The following is a 24,150-nucleotide window of genomic DNA, read 5'->3' on the forward strand; positions in this document are numbered from 1 at the left end:
CTGCCCTCTGATTGGAGGGCTAGAGGGCGGAGTACTAAACTTCCCGCTGCCTTGCTTTATAGAGGGCAGAAACTGGACTTTTCAACTCGCCCTGCTATGCATCTGCTGCTCCGCTTGGTTCCAACTCCACGGAACAAGATTTTTCCCTGACCTCCACCTCCTTTTGTGTGTCTCCCCCCCCCCCCCCCGATTGCAACCTTCTTGAGGGCAGAGATTCTCTATTAATTGTATTCCCAGCATCAAGCACAGTGCCTGGCACATAATCAATGTTTATTGGATTGGACTGGATGGACATTTGCCCTTCACTAGTCCTATGCTACCTCTCTCTACGAAGTCCATGCACCAACATTTATTGTAAAGGATGGGAAGAGGAGACATGGGTGTAGGAGAGGGTCTCAAAAATAAAAAAAAGTTAAACGTTGTTCAGAAGAAACGAGAGAGAAGCTTCACACTGCTGTGTCCTAAATCTTTGGAGGCACCGGACGTGCTAAGCCCTGAATACTGCCACCAAACAGGACAATAACTCTATTCAGACAGGCAGGAGCTAGTTACCTGAATCTGCTAGCTGCCCATGCACAGCAAAAACAGAACCGAAAATTCACATCAAAATAGAATAGAAATGAGGAAACGTGGTGAGTAATTGTGGCAGCTCCAATCCCACTTATTTAAAGGAGCTGAGGATACTGGGAAATGGACGAAGAACTGATGCCAACCTTACACGTTCACTTTTTTCCTAGTTTATCTCACATGAATCAAGTATGAGGGAGTCCTGCTTTCGGCAGCTTTGCAGGGGAGGGTCGCTGTCGTCGCCCCGGGCAGATTCAGGATTCATTTGGGGCAGCCTCTGCTTCTCCACCACCAGTGAAGAGCAAGGTCACCAATCCCAGACACAACCCCTTTTCCACACAGCTGTCTCCCTGTCCTGGGGACCCCGGGGCCCTAGTTTCTGCCCCAATATGAGGAAGTCAACACGTTCCCTCTTTCTTTGCCATCATACCTGAAGACAGCTCGTCTCAGGTGTTCTTCAGGCTGAACACCCCTACATCTTCCAGTTGGTGTTTATATGGCCCCACATTCAGGGTGCTCATCCTTAGCGCCCTCCTCTGGATGCGCTTCAACTATTAACATCCGTTCTGAAACGTGGCACCATGAACTCTAGTGTGGCTGCACAAACCCATCTTGTGGCTGAGAAAACGGAGGCCCGGGAAAGGTAAGGCACTTGCCCTAAGGCCACAGTCCCTAGCGGCAGAGCCTGGGTCTTCAGACTTCCCACCATGACTCTCCACGTCCTCTGGGGCTCCCTGCTGCGAATCATTAACACAGCCCTGGGAATACGTTAGTTTTTTTGCCTATGTCAGTCACTGTTGCCTGATGTCAAGCTTGGAGTCCGCTAAAGACCCCTTACTCTGCCACATCATTGTCTAGCCACATTTCTGCCAAGGCTCAATATTCCTGAAACTCGGCCCCCGCTCCCTCTAGGTCAGAGGTGTCAGACACAGGGCCCACTCCCAGAATCGGATTAAAAAGCAATCACGGGGGCAGCTAGGTGGTGCAGTGGATAGAGCACTGGCCCTGAAGTCAGGAGGACCAGAGTTCAAATCCAGCCTCAGACCAAACACTTGACACTTACTAGCGGTGTGACTCTGGGCCAGTCACTTAACCCCAATTGCCTTGCTAAAAAAAAAAAATTTAAAAAAATGCAATCAGGAAATACTTAAAACAAAAATATAAAACATAGATTAGCATGATGTTTAAAAACAAAACCAACAGGCTTAGCGGCCTGTGTCTCTTGGAGTCTGAGGCCACAGTTTTGGGGTGCATCACTCTCACCCCTCTTTGGTAGGGATTCCAGCCTCAGGGAGATCTGTGCGGGGTACCCGAAATCAGTGCCCAGGCTAAGCTCTGCAGGTTCATCTTTTGATATTGCACAAAGCTGAATAATGTCAATACACAGTCCAATTCAGAAAGGTTTTCATTTGTATACCTGAAACGTGCATCTGAATGTGACCCTTGACCTGAAACCTGCTACAAGCACCTTTCCTCCAAAGCCAAGCCAAAATGAGAAAGTGACAATTAGGGTGATGTGCCCATTAAAAAAAATTAATCTGCCATTTGCAACCTTAAGTTGATGGCCAGAAAAGAATAACCCATCTATAATTGCTTATTAGCATTGCATAATATTCCTGCCAGTATTTTTTATTCTCATTAATTTTTAAAAATCCATTGTTATTTTCTTATAACCTTTAAAATTAATGTTGATTGGAAATGTGCTTGGCCACCTGGAATTTCAATGCCGTGGTGGTGGTGCTCCGCTGAATCCCCTCCCTCCCACTCCAGGTCTGCACCCCAATCCTAGGAGGGGCACTGAAGCCGCCGGGCACACTCGATTCCCCTCTGGGGTCGGGCGCCCCACCAGGAAGACAGCCCTGCGGATTAACGCACAGAAGGAGGGATGCTCCGAAGGGCTAAAGAGAACAGAGATGAACGCGTGCGTTGATTTTGAACAAGTGGCTGTGGGACCAGAGACAACTTGGGAAGCCCCTTCCCTAGCTTCGCAATTGTGTGCCATCGCGCCCCTCCCCCCTTCTACTGCAGAGGGAGATGCCTTCGGGCTCCATTCCCAACAGAGCCCGGCTGAGCCCTGGCCCAGTGTGGGAGAGAATCCCCTCCAACCCCGAGAGTGGCAGCAGTGCTGCCGGACGAGTGTGGGGGCCTAAGGAAGAAGGGCAAGAGAGACGCACTGTTTTCACGAAACCAAAAGGCAGCAAGGTTAAAATGAAGTTTATTAGTTTTTTTGGTGGTTTTTTCTTTTTTTAAATAAAACTGTTTGTGAAACAGCTATTTGTAATCCCCATGGCAGAGTGACCCCTGAAAGATGCACTAACCCCTTCTTAAGGCCTTAACAAGAATTTTTTTGTAGGTTTTTTCTTTTTTTTAAAACTCATGTTGAAAAATGATACGATTTACAAAACCAAACCAAAAGCAATAGAAGGACTCAGAGTCCGGGGCTCTGACAAGGACGCCCCCCCTTCCTCATAAAAACCAAAGAAAAGAAAGGAAATGCAGCTTAACTGGGTTCTTCCTGGTCAGCTTCACCCCCACCGACTGCATTAGCGTGGAACCTCCCTGGCCCAGCAGGCAGAGAAATCAGGGGGGCCCACACTCCTCTGCTCGGCTTCTCGGAATGTCCTGAGGGTGGAAAGTACTTGCCCTCTGGGAGGCAGGCAGGGGCTCCCCTCCCCCTGCCCCCGTGGAGACAGGACCACCTATGAGCTGCGGCTCCCTCGGGTCTTACCAGTCTGATGAATGACCTGAGGGGCTGCTGTGGGCTCTGGGGCTTCTACCGTGAACTTGTCCCCCAAAATAAAAAAAAAATAAATAAATAGTGTTTCTTGAAATGAAAAAAATCTATTTTTTCCTTGCATGTGTGTGTCTGTGTGTGTTTAAACATCATCCCCCACTCTGGAAAACATGAACTTTCCCTGACCTCCCTGTCCCCCCCCACCCCTCCCACTCGGAGACAAATTCATCACAAAAGGAATGCATCTGGTGGGGTTGGTTTGCTTTTTAATCTTGGGCGTAGTGTTGGTGAGACTGGCGTGGGGCAAGTCTGGGCGGCCTGCCCTGCCCTCTTCCTAAGGAGAGAGCTCTTGGTTTGGGGCCTTCATTTAATTTCATATTTAAATTTCACTGTCCTGGTGACAAATTTGGAATTCTGGATCATTTTAAAATAGAACCAAGTGGATAAAAAGGGATAGCGCACCTTTCATTTAAACAAAGTCTTTCCAGACTAAAAATAGATTTATATATATATATTTTTTTATCCCTCCCTTTTAATTCCCCCCACCCTACTCCCTTCCCCCCTCCCCTGCCCACCCCCCCCACCCTCCCCACATTGTCACTATGAAGACTGCGTCCATGGAAACAGCCATTCGGACTCCTTGGGCATTTCCTGTGGCGTCACCAGTCACGTGGGATGTACGAATTGATGAAGGGGGTGCTGGCATTGGCAGGCACATCAGGGGTGGGGGTGGGGGGTGGGTTGTGGCTGCACAGTGGGACAGATTCCATTCCGTCAGGAGCTTCCACCACCTTCTTATCTCAACAGCCTAACCTGCAAGGGAAGACAGATGAGATGTGAGATGCCCACGTTTTAGCCTCCTGTGACTTGGGAGGGAAGATCCCCCTGGAAGGATTGACCTTGGAGAGGGCCCAGCCCAACCCCTGCACTTACATCCCGTGATGCCCTTCACATGTCCAAGGTCATACAGCCACTTGGCTCCATCAAAGTGACTTCTCTCCCAAAGGCACGTCTCCCAGGACGTACCCTCCCTGCCACGGCTCCAGGGCCCCCATCATTCCAACAGACTGAGGCAGTCCAGGGAGCTGGGGTCAGACGATGTGCTTCAGGATGCCCAGAGGAGCTGGCCGGGCCACCACTCAGCCCGGATCCAGGCTCCCCAGGCCCGCTCTCGCTCTCTGGGGATTCTAAGGGCTCTCCCGTCCAGGCAGACGGGGCCCTCTCTCACTTGCACTGACTTGCCCGTGCCCAGGCAATGGCCATCAATGGCACAAGGACACGTTCTTCTCACTATGCGTCACTCACACGACTGTGCTGGGGACTCACAACCTCACAGAACAAACTTGATCCTGTCAGTGCACATAAGGAAACCCTCTCTGGGACCTGCTGGGTGCACTGGCCACGGGAAGCTGGCACAGATTTTTACTATTATATTCATTCCCCTCATCTTCAAGTTGGGAGCTGGAAAGCGTCCAGGTCCGGCCTGCTGGCTGTAACAGGAGCTGACGATTCTCTCTCCCTGCCGAGAAGCCTGGTGCCTGAAGCCTTCTGACCCCAAATCATCTGGGGCCCACGTGCCCCCAAATGCCTGCTCCTAAGAGATGACGCTGCAAGCAACGGCCAACCACAGCACAGGGCGTGCCCACCATGACCACCTCTCCTCGCTCCCAGCTGTGCCACTCTCCCTCCTGGCGAGGGCAGGGGTGCGAGGCACAGCCCGCCAAACAGGATGGGGAGCACTTAGGCCGGGACGGTTCTCCCACAAAGCCTCAAATAAAGACAGTCAAGTCATTCACAGACAAGCTCCTCGAAGGAACGGGGGAGTTCCAGCCCCTCTATGGTCGATGGACCGCCCCCCTGGTCCCCCAGCTGTCAAGTTCTTGTCCCTGCAGCGCCTCCAAACTTCTCAACAGTGCAGGGTAAACACCAGACCTCACAGCTCCTGAAGCCCACAGACTCTGTCCAGGTTCTGGAATGATTTTTCTTTTTTACAGATGGGGAAACTGAGGCTGAGAGGCTAAGGGACTTGCCCAAGGTCATACAGCCAGCCGGTATCAAGAGGCAGGATTCAAACTTGGGACTTCCTGACTCCAAGTCCCCTCCTCTGGCCACTGGCCACAAGCTGCATACCAAACAGATGAGCTCAGGAAATGGGCCATACCCTGGCATGAAATGCCAGTGATGGGAACAGGGATGAAAGGGACTTCTATTCTGGACCTGATGTTTGCTCGCACGAGGCCTTGGTCCTGGCCCGCCACGTTTACAGGGATCCACGTCAGGTTCCCGTGGGGCCATTCCTGGGCCCAGGATTACAGGTTAGATATCAGCATTCTCTAGACCGACAAGCTCAGTGGTCCTCATCTGGAAAAGGGGACAGCTGATCTGAATCCAGTCAGGACAATCAATTTCCCAGGAGGCAGGGAAGGAAAACTCCTTTTTGCTTTGAAAGTACTATAGAAATGTGGACTATTATTCCCATGATTTCTCTGGGGGTCTTGGTCACTGCAGGCTGGAAATCTTTCCTCTACTGATGCCTGTCTAGTTACAGAAACCCAAAGATGCCTGGAAATGAATTCTTAGTGAGGGCACTTTGTGAAATGGCAAAGGGGCCAAAAAAAGGGGGACGATGCTCCCTCTCCTTCAGCAGCAGAGCACCAAGAGCAGCAATTCTCGGGGCACAAGAGAACCAAACCTTAGAGAGGCGCGAGGCCTCTGCCGACTCAGGGTGGTGTTTTGGCGTTTCTGGGAGAACGGCGGCAAGCTGGAGTAAAATGGTCAGGGACCAAAGACAGACCAGCAGGGATGGAGAGATCACCGGGTACGGAATCCAAGACCCTGGGGGGAGGGATGTGTGTGTGACTGGGTATGTCATCCCCCAAAGAGGGAGGGGACTGGGCTGCCCTGCCCGGCCCCCTGCTGGCCTGGGTCTGCCACGGGTGCTGGCCAGTGTGCCTGGGACACCCCAACCTTCCCCTTTTTCTACAAGGCTTCAAGGATGCTGTTATCTCCACATTCAAGGAGGATCTGCGAAGCTCCCTTGAACCCAAATACCCCTTTGGACAGGAAGCAAATTCCAAGAGCAGATAATGCTTCCTTTTTTTTTTTGCATCTGTACACCCAGCACAGTGCCTGGCTCAATGCTAGAGGTTATTAAAAACAACCCAAAACCCAAGACGACTGAAGGAAGAGGGACAGAGCCCAGCATGAAGAAAAACGAGACATCAGAGAAGTCCAATGACAGGGCCCTGGGAACGAGAAACCCCACTCTGCTGGACAGCTGGGCTGAAGGGCTCTGAAATGACCTGAGTAAAGCCTGCAGGGCTGGGCCTGCCTCCCACCTACTGTAGAAATATGAACACATGCCCTTGCCTGAGCTGAACAGCGCCTGGCCAATACACAGGAACACGGCCAGTCTTTATGAAGCACCGGCTCCGTGTACACCATCACACTACCGGGGCCTCTGACCGCAAGAGCTTAGAGCCTGCTCAGAAATGAGATGCACCACAGACGGCGTCCGAGAACCTGCCTCAGTGTCCTCCTCTCAAGTGAAGGAGCTGACGTTCCCTTCGGCTTGGGCTGCACGCTCCTCTGGGCCCAGCTGTGCAGCGGAGGCTGGCCAAGAGCACCCTGAGAAGCCCCAGGGATATCACTCTATCAGCCTTCTGCCTGGACAGGACGGGGGTGGCGCTCCCCTCCTGCCATCTGTCACCCATTGCTTTAAGAAGGCGAGTGTAAAAGGAAGGCCTCAGGCAGGCCCCCGTGGGCGGCCACCACGTGGCCCTGGCTGAGGCCTTGACCAGACCTCGTGCATTCAGACCAGCGGCTCACGCAAGCTCCCCCCACCCCCGCCGCCTCCTGGTGCTTTTTGGGGTGTGGACCTTTTCTGGACTAGAAAAGTGAATTTAGTGACATGAAATCATTTCCACCTCTCCAAACTCAGGCAAGCACAGGCCCACCACCACAGAAATCCAGATCAAGAGCTGGAAGGGGTCTCAGAGACCACCCAGCCCAACTCCCTCATTTTACAGAGGAGGAAACTGAGGCCTGGAAGGGTGGGGGAGGGGGACTGTGTCATTGCCCCCTATGGGTCCTGTACCGTGCAGGGCCCGGCCGAGGGGGTGAGCAAGGAGGAGGGAAGGAGCTGTGGCTGGTGGTGAAGAGGAGGGCAAGGGAGGGGCAGCTTCCCCGAGCCACCCTGAGTCCGCTCCACAGCGCATGCCAGGCAGGAAAGGAGAGGTGTCTGGAGACACCTGCAACGCCGTGGGAACCTAGCCAGTCACTCACCTCCTATACTCCTAGCACTACTAGGATACTCTTAGTATATTCTAGTACTACTAGAGTACTCCCAGTACTACCTCCCTTCCTCCAAGGGCGGCTGGCAATGAGGAAAATGCTCATCCTCACGATAACCTTGTGAATAAGAGGGCAAGATGGGGCACCGGCAGAGTGGCACGCCAGATGCCCCAATGCCAGCCTGCCCCTCGGCCCCTCCCCCTATAACATGGATTCTGAGCTATCACCACCCCCATGTCAAAGGTCCTGCTGAGTCGGGATCCTGTGGGGGCATCCCCTATGAGGACGAGCAGTAACTCATTTCTACTGGACTTTAGCTTGACAAAGATCAAATCGCCCCAGTGTCTGGGCAGCTGGCACTCCCTGAGGACTGCCGGGCAGAAGCCTCAGAGGTGATCAAGGCCTCCCTAGGGCATGTCAGGGTCAACCTTCCCTTTCCCTGCAGACACTCCTGAGAGCTCAAGGTAAAGTGGAAGCTTCCCTCTGCCCCTCACAAAACCCGATTCTGCTCTTCCAGGTACCTCAGACGGCTGCCAGACAACCCCTCTAGGTCACAGACAGAGAAGCCCCAGAGCCCCACCCTGGGGGGGGGTCACTTGGCATTGGCAGGGGCTGTGACCCACAGACCCCAGGGCAGGGGAAGCCTGGTCTTTCTTATGCATCCTCCAAAGCCTCCCTACTGCCCCCCTGCCAATCTCCTTCACGGAGTGGCCAGCTTAACCTTCCTGAGTAGATCTGACCACTAAGAGATGATAAAATTTCCATCTTTGCTCTGGCATTCAGGTACCTCAGTTATGACACCACTGTTCTCATTAACCCCACTCTCTAGCAACCCTGGACTGCTCCCTGTCCCTCACACTTTGTCACAGACTTCCCCAGTGCCTTAGGATGCCATTCTGGATGGCCCCCTAGGCCATCAAGACCTCCCTGGAGGCACTTCTAAAACTAGAATGGAGGACTGTTTGTGATGAGTCTTCCCAGTGAGAGCCACAGGCACTGAACATTATCAAAACCACCTAATTCTTCAGGCTCTAGGACAACAATCCCAAACCAGCAGCACAAGGGGCCCCCTACGGAGACATGCCAGGGGAGAGGCGACCCATCACCTGTAGAATCGTGAGAATTCCCGGCTGCCCCTGTGGAGCAGTGTGGAGGGCCTCGGTCCCAGAAAGGGGCACATAGGATCATGCCTTGGTGGAAAGTTCGGGCTGGCCCTTTCTTTTTAACCCCATAAGCTCTCAATGCCACCCTGAATATTTAAGTCTAATCAGCCTGACGCCAAGCCTGCCATGGCACATTGCACAGGTTACGTTGTTTACTTCTGGCAAAGCTTCTTGTTTTAGCTCAGAGATGGCTTCTCGGGGTCCCTCAACAACCTGGGGGTGCTGGGGAAAAGGAGGGGAAGCCCAGCAGTAAAGACAGGGCCCCCCTAATCCTGTCTGGAGCGGCAGGCAGAGGCAGCTCCAGCCCAGACCTGACAGTCCCCCCAGCCGGGCGAGGAAGCCAGAGGAAGTCTGGGGCTCTGCAGGGAGGCTGGGCAGCCCCTGGCATACCTGGAAGCTGAGAGGCATGGAAAGTGCTGACCTCAGGGGAGGCCTGCCTCAGGTGGAAGCCCAGGCCCTCCCTGGCTCAGACCCACAGGGCCTTCACCCTGCCCGGTCACAGAAACGCCAAAGGCCTTTCACTCCACCTCTGCCTCAAATCCCAAGCATTCAAGTGACAAATCTTCCTTCCCTAACCTGCAAGAGGACAGACCAGGTGCCCAGGCCTTCCCACCAAGCTGCTGTGGTACCAGGCTCTGTAGGAGGCAAGCCTGTCAGTGTGTCAGCCCTGGGGGTCACGAGAGACACAGAAAGGAAAGGTGGCACCAGGAGGGCCAGGAGAAGCCCCCCCACGCAGGCAGCCCCTTCGTGCCAGGAGAGGGAAGCTGGCTGGGGGGATGGGATGGTGCCCCCGACTCACCTGTGCTTCTTTAATTTCCATTCCCATGGGCACAGTGCCCCCCTCACCCCCGCTCCGACTGCTCTGTGCCGAGGCTGCCTTTCGCCGTCTTGTTCTGCAAGGGGGGGAGAGAGCAGGGCAGGGGAGGCTGACGCCGGCAAGCCGAGAGGAGATGGAGAGAGCAGCAGGAGGCAGACAGGAGGGAAGGACACATGGAAGAGGAGAGAAAAAGACAGTCAGTGCCAGAGGGACCCCCAGGGACTTGTCACACAGGCCAGAGCAGGCTCACTCCGCCGGGGGTCAGCGGGTCCAGCTGGCTGCTCACCCCCTGCCACTGCCCCACAACCGGAGATGGGAGAAATCCCTTCCTTGGAAAGAGGGCCCCTGCCAGAGGCCTAGGGGGCCAAGGAAGGAGAAACACCACTCAAACCTCACACCCCCCCAAGCCCAAAAGAAAGCAAAGTAAAAACACCCTTTACTAAGTTGTCAGCTGACCCCCCTGGGCCAAAGGAGAGAGAATTCCTACAGACACAAACACCTGCTATGAATGACCAGTGCCAGCCAGGGCTCCCTCCCTTCTCTCCCTTCCCCTGGGGCACCCAGGGACCCGGAGGCAGCAAAGAGGCGGAGGTGCCAACCCCCCAAGGTCACGCGGCAGTTAATGACTGAATGGTTCAGAGTTCTCGGGAGATTTCCCCAAGGCCAGGCCGGTGGGTAAAGTCACACCGATAGCCTCAGGAATCCTGTCCAGTCACGCCCTCAGGACGCAGGGAGGACACAGGAATCTATCCAGATGCAGGCAAGGCCCAGAGCAAGCTGGTTTGTCGAGAATCTGAGCAGGTGTTGGGGGAGGGGAGCAGATCTTACCTTGTGCTTGGGGCACCTCACTGAGAAGTTCTCTTCATTTAGTAAACAATCTGGAATACAGAAGAGGTATGTCAGACACACCAAGTCCGTGCCCTCCCACCGATGGCTGCCAGCCCCATGCCCGTGGGTGGGTGGGCCCACTGGCCTGCCCGTAGCATGCTTCGACGCCCCATATCTTTTTATTCTCTGGAGCACAGAGCACAAGTACAATCACTCCCACTTTCCAAGGCAGAAGGGAGAGGCCTGGCTGGTTAGTGAGAGAAGCTAGATCTGAACCCTGGGGCTCCTAGAAGAACACAGTCAGTCCTGAACTGATCTGACACCACATGTGCTCAAGCCAGAATGTAGACCCCTATGAGTCCCTCCGAGGACCTTGTCTTACGAGACCAGAAAGGCCGTCGGGAAAGAGGAAGGGCCCAGTGCTGCCAGGCCTCAGCACGCCAGCTGGGCATCCATGAGCATGAGCCCCACAGCTCGGTCCTCAAAGCCAGCCAGGCTACGAAACCAGGGTCCTGAGCAAGACAAGGCCATTAACGTGTGCAGGATCTACGGGGGTCATGGGTGGGATTCCTGATGTGCCCCCTTTGCCATCCATCCATCCATCCATCTGCCCAATACCCAAGGCTGACCAGGTCCCTGCTGCTCCAAAGCCTTCTGAAGGCTCTCACTGTTTATGGGATAAGAGTTCATGAGGCTGGCATTTAAAGGCCTGCCCTGCCCTGCCTGCCATGGCTCCTAACCCCACATTTCCTTCAGTGCTCTTTTTTTTTTTTTGCTTTTAGCCAATTGGGGTTAAGTGACTTGCCCAGGGTCACACAGCTAGTAAGTGTCAAGTGTTTGGTCTGAGGCTGGATTTGAACTCAGGTCCTCCTGACTTCAGGACCGGTGCTCTATCCACTGTGCCACCCAGCTGCCCCTTCAGTGCTCCTTTCCATAAGGGCCAGCATCCGTGCAATTATGCAGGCTGTCTCTGCCCCCAGGCCCCCTACTCTGTCACCAAGCCTTCCTTCCCGAGGTCACTCTGCCCCTCAGCCCACATGGCCTGCACCCATCAGTGGACGCATCATGCCCAGGGCCCCACACACAGGGGCTTTTCATCTCTGTACAGCAGGAGCCTCTCACACCGGCACCTTGTGTGCGTGTGAACTGAAGGACAGAACACAGAGGGCAAATGAGGTCCTGGCCCTTAGTGACCCAGGCGATGCTGCCAATGACCCACAGCGTGGGCACGGAAAAGGAACGAGAGCCCATGATGCCACCTGCTGGAGCTCAGAGGTCATCTCTCGAGATGAGGCAGCTGCAGGCACAGTGGTGTCAGGAAGACCCAAGTTCAAATTCCGTCTCAGACACTGACTAGCTATGTGACCCTGGGCAAGTCACTTCACTTCTATGTGCCTGTTTTCTCAAGTGTAAAGTGGGAATTACAGCCCCCACATCCCAGGGCTGCTGTGAGGATCAAATATTTGTAAAGCACCAGGCACATGGTAGGTGTTATCTAAACATGCGCTACAATCATTTTTATCATTTCTTTCAGTCTAGGGAATGGAGGCCTGGTGAGGTCCAACCAAGAAGCCCCACAGCAGGATGCAGATCTGAAGACTTTTGGTGAAAGGGAACTGGATGCCCAAAGGGGGAGCCCACTGTCTGCCTCCCGCCCCCAATGTGAGGCTACAACGCACAAGCGTGTCTGGAAGTGGGGCGCCGGGGTGAGAACCACACAAATGGGCACAGAGGTTGGCAACACGCTATGGGCAGAGGCGAGATCGGCGACAGGAGGCGCCTGGAGGAGGGGCCCAAGCGGAGGGGGCGGAGCTCCACCTGTCCCCCCGCTGCCTGGCTCTTGTCCGGCCTCAGAGGGCCGTGTGGGACACCGAGAATCCCTCTTCCCAGGGTCCGATTGCCACTGACAGACACCAAGAAACCTCCGGCTGCGCGTCATCTCGCCTTCTTCTGGACGGCCCGAGCCTGTCGTGTGGTCTCTGACTGCAGGGGAGCGGCCTCCCCTCCCCCTTGGGACTGTCCATCCAGAAGCCGGGGTCCCGCCGGGGCCTGCTCACGCTCTTCTGCCACGGCCCGCTGTCCTTGCCGGTTTACATGTTTAGGGCTGTTGTCCCCAGCTTCATGGCATCTGCGAATTTCATGAGCATCTCCCCGTCTTCACAGCACACTAATAAAAACTTCGAAGGAGATGGGGCCAAGGAGACTCCTACAACATTTCAGGCCAACAGGCCCCCCGGTATTCCTGGCAGCGGCCGGTGATCCAGCTCTAAACACGTCTCACCATCAACCTGCTCACATCTTGCTTCGGTTCCCAAGAACACCAAAAGCGACTGGTCTACAGAATTTCAACGGGGATTCAAAACCAAGCATTTATAACTGAAGGGGACCGAGGCGCTCACATGGCATTTCCCAACTCCACTCCTAGTAATCCTCTCAAAAGAGGAAACAGGGCCAGCCTAGCACTGAGCAATGGGGGCTCTGGAAAGGCTGGAGGCCGGCCTCAGGCCTCCACCGCTGTGTTTTCTCTCCCCTCTTCTGGCTCTGGTAGCCCCAGGCCAGTCACTTCTACCTTGCAGTCCCCTCCCCCTGCTGGCAAATAGCACGGCAGTAAATAACACGTGTTAATTTAAAACCCACAAGTACACAGCAGTGACCATGGTTCCCTGCTGCTCCCAGCTGCCACAAGAGCTTAGAGAACAGCAGGAGACAGACGGCCCAGGCCAGGGGAAGCCTCCTGGCTCTTTTGGGGGCAAGCTGCGGCAGGCAGGAAGAGCCTGGCCGCGGGGCACGTCCCAGGCCGGGAGGAGGCCGATGGAGCACCTCCTCCTTACAGGCAAACCCCCTGGCCTCTGAGCCTCAGTGTGCTTATCTGCTCTTATCTGGGTTGTGGTGAGGCAGAGGGGCTTGGAGTGCAAGCGGTTCTTAAGGTTCCTTCAGGATCAAATAGTCCATGATTCTAAATCAGGAAAATATCCTCAATCAAGATCCCTTCCCCGCCCTGAACAATCACAAAAATGTACAGTAAAGGGTGGGCAGATGGCTCCCGATGCCGAACTGCTGAACTGGATCCTGAAGTCCTCCGACAAATGAGAGAAAGAGGAGGAGAAGAGAGGGAGGAGGGACAGAGAGAGGAGGGAGGAGGGAGAGGAGGAGGAGGGACAGACAGAGGGAGGGAGAAAGGAGAGGGAGGAAGGAGAGAGAGAGGGAGAGAGGGAGGGAGGGAGGAGGGAGAGAGAGAGAGGAGGGACAGACAGAGGGAGGGAGAAAGGAGAGGGAGAGGGAGGGAGGAGGGAGGGAGAGAAAAGGCAGGGAAAGAAATGGGAGAGGGGGAGAATGTTTTTACCAAATCTTCCCTCTGGCAGTCAGGAATCCTGGGCAGCCCAACTCTGACAGGCAGTCACGGGCCTCATCCTAGCGGGCCCACACAGAGCCTGGGAGTCAGGCGAGGGAGATGGTCTGAGTGGACCTAGCCCCCTCCAGCCCATTCCACTCTTCAGCCCCATCTTCTAAAACCCTCTGGGCACAAGAGAGACCAGGCTTCCCCCCCAAGATCGAGCTCTTCTGGGACCCGTGCTCCAGATTCTTCCGGCTTTGAGGCGAGCATTCTCTGGACTCTTGGGGGCCCAGAAGGGACCTTTCTGGCCTTGCCTGCCCTTTTCCTGGCGGTCCCTGCCAAGGCACGCAGCCCCACAACTTCCCCTGGTAAAGAAAGCCTTCATGGGAAGGGCAACACACTGCCTCCTTTCGGCATGGTTGACTCACCCCAAAGCATGCACCTCAAAAATGTTGCAAACAAATTTTTTTGGAGGAAGAGGAGTGGATATTGATCCCAGGGAGAGAAGGAGTTAGAAGAGACTGGGTCTAATCTTCCCTGGGTCACATGGTTTCTCTATTGATCTGAAAGCTCCCTGCCACACCACACCCCTTCCATGGGAAGGATCAGTGGCAGGCAGAGAAGACAGTGAGCTCCCACTAAGAAAGGAAATGATAAGCAGGGAGGAAGCCGGGAATGGCCCTGTGAGGGCCCAGCCCGAGGCTACACCGTGACATCAAAAGCTATGGCCAAAAGGGACACTTTCACATCTTCCTGGAACGGTGGCTGGGCCAAGGAGGGAAAAAGGCAAGATTCCTTACTCCAGCAGAATGACCAATAAGTCACCCTCCTTGTGGACTGAATGCAAGGAGAGAAGGCTCCCAGCTCCCCAGAGCTCAGGTTCAACTCTGATGGGAACCAGCTGGGGTGTCAGAGACCCAGGGCCAGCCCCGGGCCAATGCACCTTCCCAACCAGGAACTGTTTCCATGGAGACATTGGAGGAATTGAAGTTTTCCCTGAGACATCAACTGCTCTTCACTGCAGGGCAGGAGGCGCTCAGCACAGACGAGTCCTTCCCCGTGACTGGTGCTGCAGAAAGACGACCGGTCCTGTGTGCGGTCTCCCCAAACGGGTTCCTGTTCTGATGACACCTGAACCACAGGCGCCTTGTCTGAGTGTGACGGTGCCATCTTTGAAAAAGGCCAGAAGAGATGACGTGGAACGTGACCTGAGCAAGCCTCGGAGCCAAGGAGTCACAAAGGGCAACAGCCCAAAGGACTGCCATCTCCTCACGCTGCTCCTCTGGTGCCAAGCACCTGGGGCTCCATGCAGAGCCAGGTAGTGGCCCCTCTCGGGGACAGGCCTGGCTCCCCTGGGAGAGCTCTAGGCCTCCGAGGCTGAGGCCCGGACACGGCAGACTCTAACTGGGAGGACCGGGAACCGCATAAAACAGCAGCCACTCTTCTGCGTGCCACCTGGATGGGACGTTTTAGGCCCACCTCTCCTTAGGGAAGGGGGAAAGCCCAGCAGGGTCTCTGCTCAGCTCCCCTCTCTGGTTTATAGGGCAGCCCCCGCAGGCTGAGGGCCGCGACACTAACCCAGGCAACCTCAGTCTCAGAGATGGAAGGGACCACTCAGGCAGGCCACGCTTCAGTGGTAGCTCTCGCCCCTGCCTCCAGGGCATTTCCTGGTGCTGGGCACAGCCCATGCCGCTGCTGGCTTCTCTGACACCTCCAGAGCCGACCTCCAGGGCCATCACTTCCCACCAAGGTCTCCTCTCTGGGCTACGCACCCCGTTACTCCCTCCGGCCCTGTCCTCAGCTTGTCCTTGTGGTGGACAGTCCAGAGGGTGCTTTCTTTGGGCAGAGGCCACTAGCAGGACTTGCCCTTCCCTCACTCTGGACACGAATAGCTCTGGGAGCCCACATCAAGTGTGCTTTTCTGCTACCATACACGTTGTGGATTACGGGCTGCCATGCCTTCCCCCCTTGGGGCAGGGGCTTGGGAACTCAAGTGAGGACAGCATGCCCACACACGGACTCATACAAGGTAGATAAACAAAGGCATGTTCATTTCAGTCTGGAGGAGGAGGTATCAGCCGCTTGAGTGGGGATCACCGAAGGCTTCCTGGAGGAGGAGCTCCGAGGAAAGCAGGGGGTCCTGAGATTAGGTGGTGAGGTGGGAGCGCAGGCCAGGTCATACAGTCAGGCCTGGACACAGGCATGTGGAGCCTGAAAGCCAGTCTGAGAGCACCTTGTGAAGAAGGAGGCACTGTGGTTTGATTCCAGAGGCCAGAGGAAGCCCCTGGAGTTTGCAGGTGGCACGTTTAGATTTGTACTAAAGGAAAATCATTTTGTCAGTCCGTGGAGGACTGACCAATGAGGCCACGAGAAAAAGCCAAGGCCAGCGGTGATGGCAGGAGGACCTGAACGAGGGCTGTGTCGATCTGAATGGCGTGCAGGTAGGAATGCAGGCTGGGTGCCTGATTCAGGGCCCTCTCACAGTATTTCTGCTTGCTGCCTCATCCCATGTCTTTTCTCTGCACCTCGAGGTCAGAGCCATGGCCCAGTGCCCTGCCCAAAGTGGGCACTCTAAGTCTTCTGACTGTATCCCCTTTGTGGATTTCCCTGAAAGGAGGAGATGAGACGTCCCTTCTCCAATTTTCCTGGCTCTGTGTTGGAGGACCTCCCCCTTTCCACAGCTCCAAATGGCCACGTTTTCTCTTGTGGTATCTTTACTACTTCATCCATCCCTTTTCTATCCTGGTTTCATGCCCAGCACTCCTGCTGGCATCACGTCAGGTGGCTCTCCTTCGGGCACTTTGGCCTCAGCTCATTTTAATCCACAATGGTCTTTTTCTCTCATCAGAATGTCCACTCGCTTCAGTGACGGTTTTATTCGGAGGGTCACTGGCCGGCATGGCCTGGCCAGCCCTCCCCTGCTCTTAGAACACTCCCGAGCTGGGGGCTTGTCCACCGGGACACAGTGAAGAGCACACAGGTGCAGGGCTGGAAGCCGCCCCTTTTGGGAAAGGCCATACTCCAGAAAGGTCAGCACATTCACTCAGCAAGTGCAGATGACACAGAGATGAACGAGGGCCTGTCCCTGGAGCCCCGTGAGGGGACGCCCGAGCGGCCCCCAGGGAAAGGGCAAGGCCACGCTCTGTCTGCGGACAGCTCGATGAACGGGAGTGATTCGGAGGGATGTTGGGGAGCCATCGCTGGCCTCCCCTGGACCCCCAGGGCTCACCAGAGCCTGCTCTGGAGCTCTGTGCCTCCACTGTGCTGGGCCTGTTTCTTCATCTGTAAAGTGAGGCTGTTGGGCAGCATGGATCCTCTAGATTTCTAGGGCAATGACCGCCCAGACACGGGAGGGTTTGTATGAAAAAATCACAGTCAAGAGACCACGGGAATGACCATGATAACAGCAATAAAAACAACCCCAACAGATCCCGGAATTCAGATCAAACGCCACGACCAGCTGGGGCTCAGGGGACACTCCCTCTGCTCAACAGCCCGGCTGGGACAGCCACCACCAGGGCAGCGCGGCTCAGAGTTAACAGGCGCCCAGGGCACCAGAGGAGTGGGAACCCAAGGAGAAGCTGAAAGCCCCTCCCGCACTGTTTCTGCTCTTTCTACTCCAGGGAACCACAGGAGAAACAGGAAAGAAGAAGAAAAAGAGGTGAGAGCAACAGGGCCCGCCCGCGCTTACCTGCATCGATGGCACATGGGTAATGGTACCGGAAAGAGCAGCCTTTGTTGTAGCAGCCTAAGGTGGCGCCCGGCTCCTGGCAGTGGGAACATTTCTGAAAGGAATGAAGAGGTGAGAGGGGTCAGTTACCTGCCTGAGCACGCTCTCGCCTGCTCGCCTCTCCCCAGCCTCAGCGTGATTGGTGTTACCGCAGCCCCTTCCTGACCGTGATCCACCTGACCTCCACTCTAAACCGATTCTGGACAGACCCCAGCAACCAGGCCAAGAGGCTCGGCAAGCAGAGGGCAGAGGTCACCAGCTTTGGCCAGTGGGGGAGGGTCTCCCCTCGGAGGCTGCCGTGAGGACCAAATGAAAGTGCTCTGTTAGAGAATCACCACACACTCTTCCTGCTCCTCCATGCCTCCACCGCCACCTCCTCTGGACCGCCCCTGGAATTGGAGAACACCCAAATGCGCAAGAGCTCAGCCCAAACCTGCTCTGGGCAGCACCCCTGATGTCCACCTGGCCTTCCCAAGAGCTCCTGCTACTAGTCAGCTTCTGTTGTTAGCAAGTTGGCCTTCAGAGCTTTCTCAATTATTTCTAATGGTAATCGATAAGCATGAGTTAAGTGCCCACTGTGTGCAGGGACACAAAAAAAGGCAACACACAGACTGCGCCCCCAAGAAGCTTATAATCTAACGAGAGAGGCAACGGGCAAACACGTACGTACAAACAACCCACGGGCAAGCTACATTGGAAATAACAGAGAGATGGTCCTAAGACTGAGGGCTGGGAAAGGAAGCCAGGATGGAAGGCAGGAAGTAGAGATGAGGGGCAGGCCAGGCAGGGAACATGGCCAAAGTGTGCAGATGAGGAGCAGCCAGAAGGCAGGTGTCAGTGGGGGAGAGAGGATTAAGTAGAAAGGCGGGAGGGGGCCAGGTTGGGAAGGGGTTTTAAATGACAAACACTGGATTTATTTTTGATCTCAGAAGTAATAGGGAGGCACTGGTACAGCTGTACTTTTACTCTTTGAAAGTTAAAAATAGAATTTTATTTTAAATTCTTATTTTTGATTGGCCAAAATCAGAAGCAGATTTTTCAGCTACTTATCCCAAATCTCTGAAGTCCCTTCCAGCTTCAAATCCTAAGACACACTGGTGCCTCAGTTTCCTCACCTGTAAAATGGAAAAGAACGCTTGCACTCACTTTCTTACAGGGTTATTATGGTGAGGATTCAAATGAGATTCTTCAGCCATAATGTACTAACACACAGGGCAGCTGTTTTCCTAACGGACTGGCTTCTCTGCAGCAAAGTGGACTTCTGTACGTACAAACGTACCAGGGAACAAAGACTGAAGGGAGTCTGACTCTCAAACATGGTAAGATGCAACCCCTCCCCGCCCCAGGTACTGCACAGGCAGATTTTCAGTCAGGGAAGTGAGGAAGCCCCAGAGAAATGGGAAGGCCAGGAACACTGACTGTCCCTCCAATGAGAATGGAATGACATTCAGGTACAACTCAGCAGATGAGACAAACTTATGAAGAAAGATGAGTTCTAACGTTTTGGAGTCTACACAGAAAAGTTAAGCCACCAGCTGTCAACAGCTGGTTTCAAGCCTATGCCTTAGGCATAATCATGAGAATGACAAGAAAAATAAATTAAGACCTTAGGAAGAAAGGTTCTTTTGATAAAAGTGCAGCAGCTCAGTGAACTCCCTCACTGCCTGCCCCAGCGATGGTTCACAAACAGCTTGGTCTTCTAGAGATCCACTGGTGAGGAACTGAGCTGGGAACTAGCCCAGGCCCTTCTAATCTTTCCAGAGGGGAATCCAGCTGAAAAGCCCCACCCACAAAAAGCAGCTTCCTAATTATAACCTTTCTTTTCCAGAGACTCCAAAGCCCTTCTCTATTATTTCCTGGCAGATCGGGCCATACAGACTTACAGTTTGCCTTCAGAACCACCAGCAGGTTATCAGAAATGACTGAATTTACCGACCCAATGGACTCACGCTCACAGGGTCTTCAGCAGACACCCCTGGTGAAGGTCCTTCTCCCTGCCCCAGGAGGGTCTGGGCACGTGTAGAAGATGCTCAGGTTTAGTCAGCCTGGCCCCTTCATGGTACATCTATTCGGGCTCCTCCAAAGGCTTCGCATGCTGCCTACTGAAGGCAGGCCTAAGTCTGGGAGAGTGGACAACCCCTGGCTTTAGGGTCTGAAGAAGCAAACTTGAATCCCTTACTGCTATCTCCTACTCTGGTCAAATCATTTTTCTTCTCTGGGCCTCAGTTTCCTACCCTGTAAAACAAGGAGGGTAAACTAAAGGATCAAGCTCTAGATCCTGTAATCCTGTGGCCAAGTTCCCAGAACCCCAGCCCCCAAAGAGGGGACAGTCACAAAGGCATCATCAAAACCGCTATCACCAATGTCATGATGGTCATTACTTCACCAGAAGCACGAGCCTCTTCCTCCTCCTCCTCAGGGAAGAACGGGAGCCAGTTTTTAGGGTCAGCGGATTTCTAGCTGGCGAAGAGACAAAGGCTCAAAGGTGAAGCTTGATCTGTTTTGTTGATTGTCTAGATGACGAAGAGGAAACCTAGAAGTGTGTTGTGACTACATCCCCCTGGCCCGAGCGATGGTTATTAAATGCACACCAAGATGCTCCTGTTCCTCATCTGCTACAGGGAGAAACTGCTCTACTCCAGAAAACCCTGCCACTTCAGCAAGCCAACGAGCTTCATGCAGCACCTACTACGTGCCAGGCAGTGTGCTGAGTGCTGGGGATGCAGCTGCTATACTCCAGGAGCTCACGGCGTAATGAGGAAAACAACCCATAAACAATCACGTGCAAACGAGATCTAGACAGGATACACTGAAGGGCGCCCGAGAGGCAGCCCGCTAACAGGAAGGAGGATCAGGAAAGGCATCTGGCTGAGACAGGGAGGAAGCCAAGAGGTGGAGGGGAAAAGGCAGGGGGGAAGGCCGGGGAAAATGCCTGGTGTCTGGAGATGGAGTATCTTGTGACGGGGGCAGCCAGGAGGCCAGCGGCACCATTTCTGAGTCACTGCTTACACCCAGCAGCCACTGTCTCTGGCTATCCAGGGAGAGACCCCAGCTGGGCATCCAGCTTCTGCAGGAAGGCCTCCAAGGCGGGGGAGCCCCCGGTACCTGGGGACAACTTGCTCTCTTTGCTCCTCAGGGCCTCCTCCCTCCTGTGTGACAGCCCTTCAAATACATGAATGTAACCAGCCCACTCCTCAGAGTATTTTCTTTCCCAGGCCCATCTTCACTGGCCAAGCCCCTCTTGCCCATCGTGGCTGCCTGCCTGCCTCTGGAGACCTTCCAGCTGGAAGCGTCACGTCCAGGACCAGACATTCTACTGAGTCTGATGGGGTGAGGTCAGCAGAGTGCCCCCCGCCCCAGCCCCTGGCTGATGAAGCCCAGGATCTCCCCATAGCCTTTTTTGGCATTGATATCACAACTGCTAGCTCACACTGGGCTTGCCGGCCAGACCCTGGGCCAGGACCACTGCCATCTACCAATCTTTGTGGAACTGATTTATTTGCACTCAAGTACGAGACTCTACGTGGGTCCCTCCTGAACACCATCTAATTGGATTCAAGGCAACTGCTCTCCCCGGCAGCTTGAAGCTGCCTGCCAACGTGATGGATGAGCCTACCATCTTTGTCATCATCCAAGTCACATCCTGGGCCAAGCAGAGGTCCCTGAGGTGCTTACTCCACACCAGAGACTTGAACCACTTACAAGTCCTGTGGGTCTGGCCACCCACAGGTTCCAAATACAACCGACGGCATCATCATCGAATCCACGACTCTCCCTCCATCTTCACCACCGAACAGGATGAGATGAGAGGCGGTCGACATCTGAGCCAGTTAGCCTCAGAGCGCTCCCATTCTCCTCACTGTCTGGCATGACCTGCTCTTGTGGAAGGCAGGGTGCCTCTTCCTAACCAAGGCCTTGCTTTCCAGATGGTTGCCAACCATCTCTTTAATCCTGTGGAATTTCCCCAGGATCTGAAGTCGAGCTCACTGGCCTAGCAGGCAGATGAAAACGGGAACACTTGCCTTCCTCCATTTCCCATGAGCACACTCAGCGATCCCATCTGCCGCCTCTTTTGGGATGCGGCCCGAGGCCGTGGTCATTCGCCTGGGCCGGGCGCCCCAAACTATCCAGCCCAGCTGAGCGCTCTCTTACGGTTTCCTCGTTCTCCTCAGCGGCCTTACCTTTTCTTGGTCACTGGCTGTCACCAGGTCCTACATCCTTCTTGGAGCCTCCTCTTCCCCCCCCCCCCAGAAGCATTCTGACTCCATGGGGTCCTCCTCCCTGCCTTTTCTGCTTTCCCAAAATGTAGGGCACACATCAGATGGCACCTAGTCTTCCTTTCCTTTGTCATAAACCATAGGTAGGTGCAGTCTTTTGTCCCCAAGGTTTCCAGATTAAGTCCCTGCTAGCAGGGGGGCCAATGACGACTGAGCTGAAGGAGAGCTAACCCTGATGGGGTGTCTGCACTAGGCCAGGCACCAGCAGGGGAGCCCTATAATGGGAGTGTGCAGCCCTGACTGGAAATGGAGCAGGTCCCGAGCTCTGAGCCCAGGACCGCTGATGAAAACTCCAGTGGCCACTGCACTCCCAGCCTGGCCAATACAGGATGACCCACTCTTAGAAAGGTCAGGAGCTCCTTGGCTTCTGGCAGAGTGAGGGAGTGGAAGTTCCCCATCACCACAAAATAGTGACTCAGTGCCCACATCATCATCTCTTTTCCCAACGCGCTGAGTTCTTCCTTCTGTCCAGGCGGTCTGTAATATACTCTAATGGTCCGATGACTTTTCTCCTGTGATTTCCCCCTGGGAAGCATCAGTCTGCTGCTACTACAACCGCGGCTCTCAGGAGGGCCCCTGACTAGACTCTCCTCACCCTCCTCACAAAGCCTGGACTCGGAGAATCACAACTCAAGCCCTGGCAACAACACTCCCTCACTCCGTCAATCGACAAGCATTTACTAACTGCCTGCTACATGCCAGGCACCGCGCTAGGCACTGGGGACTCAAGCGCAGGAGAGGAAGAAGCAACCCCGACTCCTACCGAGAGGAGACGTGTGCTTTTTTATGAGTATATGCAGAGTACATCCAAGGTAGTAAGCAGTGGGGGAGGCAGCCGGGTGGCTTGGTGGATAACACGCTGGGCCTGAAGACCCGAGTTCAAATCTAGCCTCAGATACTCTTCGCTGTGCGATCCTGGGAAAGTCTCAGTTTCCTCATCTGTACGATGTGCTGCTGATATTTTATGAACAAACGCTGCTCCCATTTTATTCTTCACTCACTTTCACAGAAGGCATGTGCACCACTATCTTCCCGTCACATAAAGGAATTCTCTGAGTTTTGATGGTCTTTGATCGCTCTCCTAAGCACAGAGGAGGCCAAGGCTTTGGCAGCAGAGGGTGAAGCGATTTCAAGTGAAGACTGGCCACAAGATTGGGCGCCTGTCATCTGAGGAGTAGCCTGACCCTCAGGTCCTGATCGCCTGTGCTTCTTTCAGATGGAAAGCTCCAAGAGGGGAGGCCAGCATCGGCCACTTCTGAGCTCCAGATTAAATGCACTGTAATTAAGGCAGGTTCTCAAAAAAAGATAAGTGTTCAAGGAACTGTGTTTAACATAGCATTTTCCTTTCATTACTGCCCCGTCTCTAATGCCCTTTTCTTCAGGGAGACAGATGAGGGACTACACTTCCTCCTAGCAAGAGCTAGGAGCCACAGGGAGATGGACCGTGACCCGGTGGGAAGGTCAGATCTGTGCCATGGTGGGCAATGCCACCTTCTCAGGGAGGCCTCTGACTGCCTGGCAAGATCTGACAGTCTCCAGTGACAAAGACCTCACATCCCTTTGGAATGTTTATCTGCAGCCTCGCATCCAAAGCCACAGGGATTTTCAAGGCGTTTAAGCGAAAGGAAAGTAGCCCAGTGTCCACACTAATGGTTTCAACAAACCTTTACCAACTGCCAGGCAGAGAGAAGAGAAGGAAAGTGCCCCAACAAGGAAGGGTGTGCGATGATTTGAGACTGGGCTGGAGCGATTTCCTTTCCCTCTTGGAGGATAATGAGGGGGACTGTACAGCCCTCTTCATTTCTGAAAAGGCCTTTCCATGAAACCCCAAAGGGATCCACTTTCTTGCTCACTTCTGCTTCAGCCAAGTGGCCATAAGAGCCAAGGCCTCTCTATCCCCATATCACTAGAACTTCTTAACCTCAACAAATGCTTCACAGAATCTGAGCTGGGCAGGTCCTCGGAGGGCATCCAGTCTACCCTACACTTCAGAAGGAACTCCCGTGCCCCAATTCCTCGACAGACGGCTACCTGGCTTCCACACCAAGACTTCTAGAAGGGAGAACTGCTTGAATGTGTCCACGCCAATACCAGGCTGATGAAAGGGGCAGGTGCAAGCTACGGGATCACAGCTCCAGCTACTTAAGAAAGCTGATTCCAATGTCAGCACTAGTGGCTCTTGAGCAACAAGGGAAATAAGGCCGAAGAGTCAGGCTGGGGCCCCATTTGAGGTGTTTACTGTGGATTCCGTGGCTGAAAAACGACCTGAAGAAAGAAGGATTCGTGGTTGAAAGAGCCCCAGAGAGAGTTCACTACCTTCTTTTTACAGATGAGGAACCTGGAGCAGGCCAAGACAGGGGACGCAACTCGCCTCTGTGGAGGGAACTGTCTTTCGATATGATGGATG

General features: G+C 54.3%; 1 protein-coding gene across 3 annotated transcripts in view; it reads right to left on the minus strand.

Annotated features, from left to right (window-relative positions):
- Positions 1-4,041: 4,041 nt before the first annotated feature.
- TCF20 (transcription factor 20) overlaps positions 4,042-24,150 on the minus strand; it is a 200,378-nt gene continuing 180,269 nt past the window's right edge. For 2 of the 3 annotated variants that reach the window (XM_020982772.2, XM_020982770.2), the window contains exons 3-6: positions 17,428-17,521; positions 10,403-10,452; positions 9,557-9,683; positions 4,042-4,114 (exon numbers count right to left, since the gene is read on the minus strand). In XM_020982772.2, coding sequence (XP_020838431.1) covers positions 9,600-9,683; positions 10,403-10,452; positions 17,428-17,521 — 228 coding nt within the window. In that variant the 3' untranslated portion in view covers positions 4,042-4,114; positions 9,557-9,599. The remainder of the gene's footprint in view (positions 4,115-9,556; positions 9,684-10,402; positions 10,453-17,427; positions 17,522-24,150) is intronic. The other variant, XM_020982774.2, reaches the window with a different exon arrangement.

The sequence above is a fragment of the Phascolarctos cinereus genome, unplaced genomic scaffold, assembly GCF_003287225.1.
Source record: "Phascolarctos cinereus isolate Bilbo 61053 unplaced genomic scaffold, phaCin_HiC Scaffold_1;HRSCAF=81, whole genome shotgun sequence".
NCBI classification, from domain to species: Eukaryota; Metazoa; Chordata; class Mammalia; order Diprotodontia; family Phascolarctidae; genus Phascolarctos; species Phascolarctos cinereus.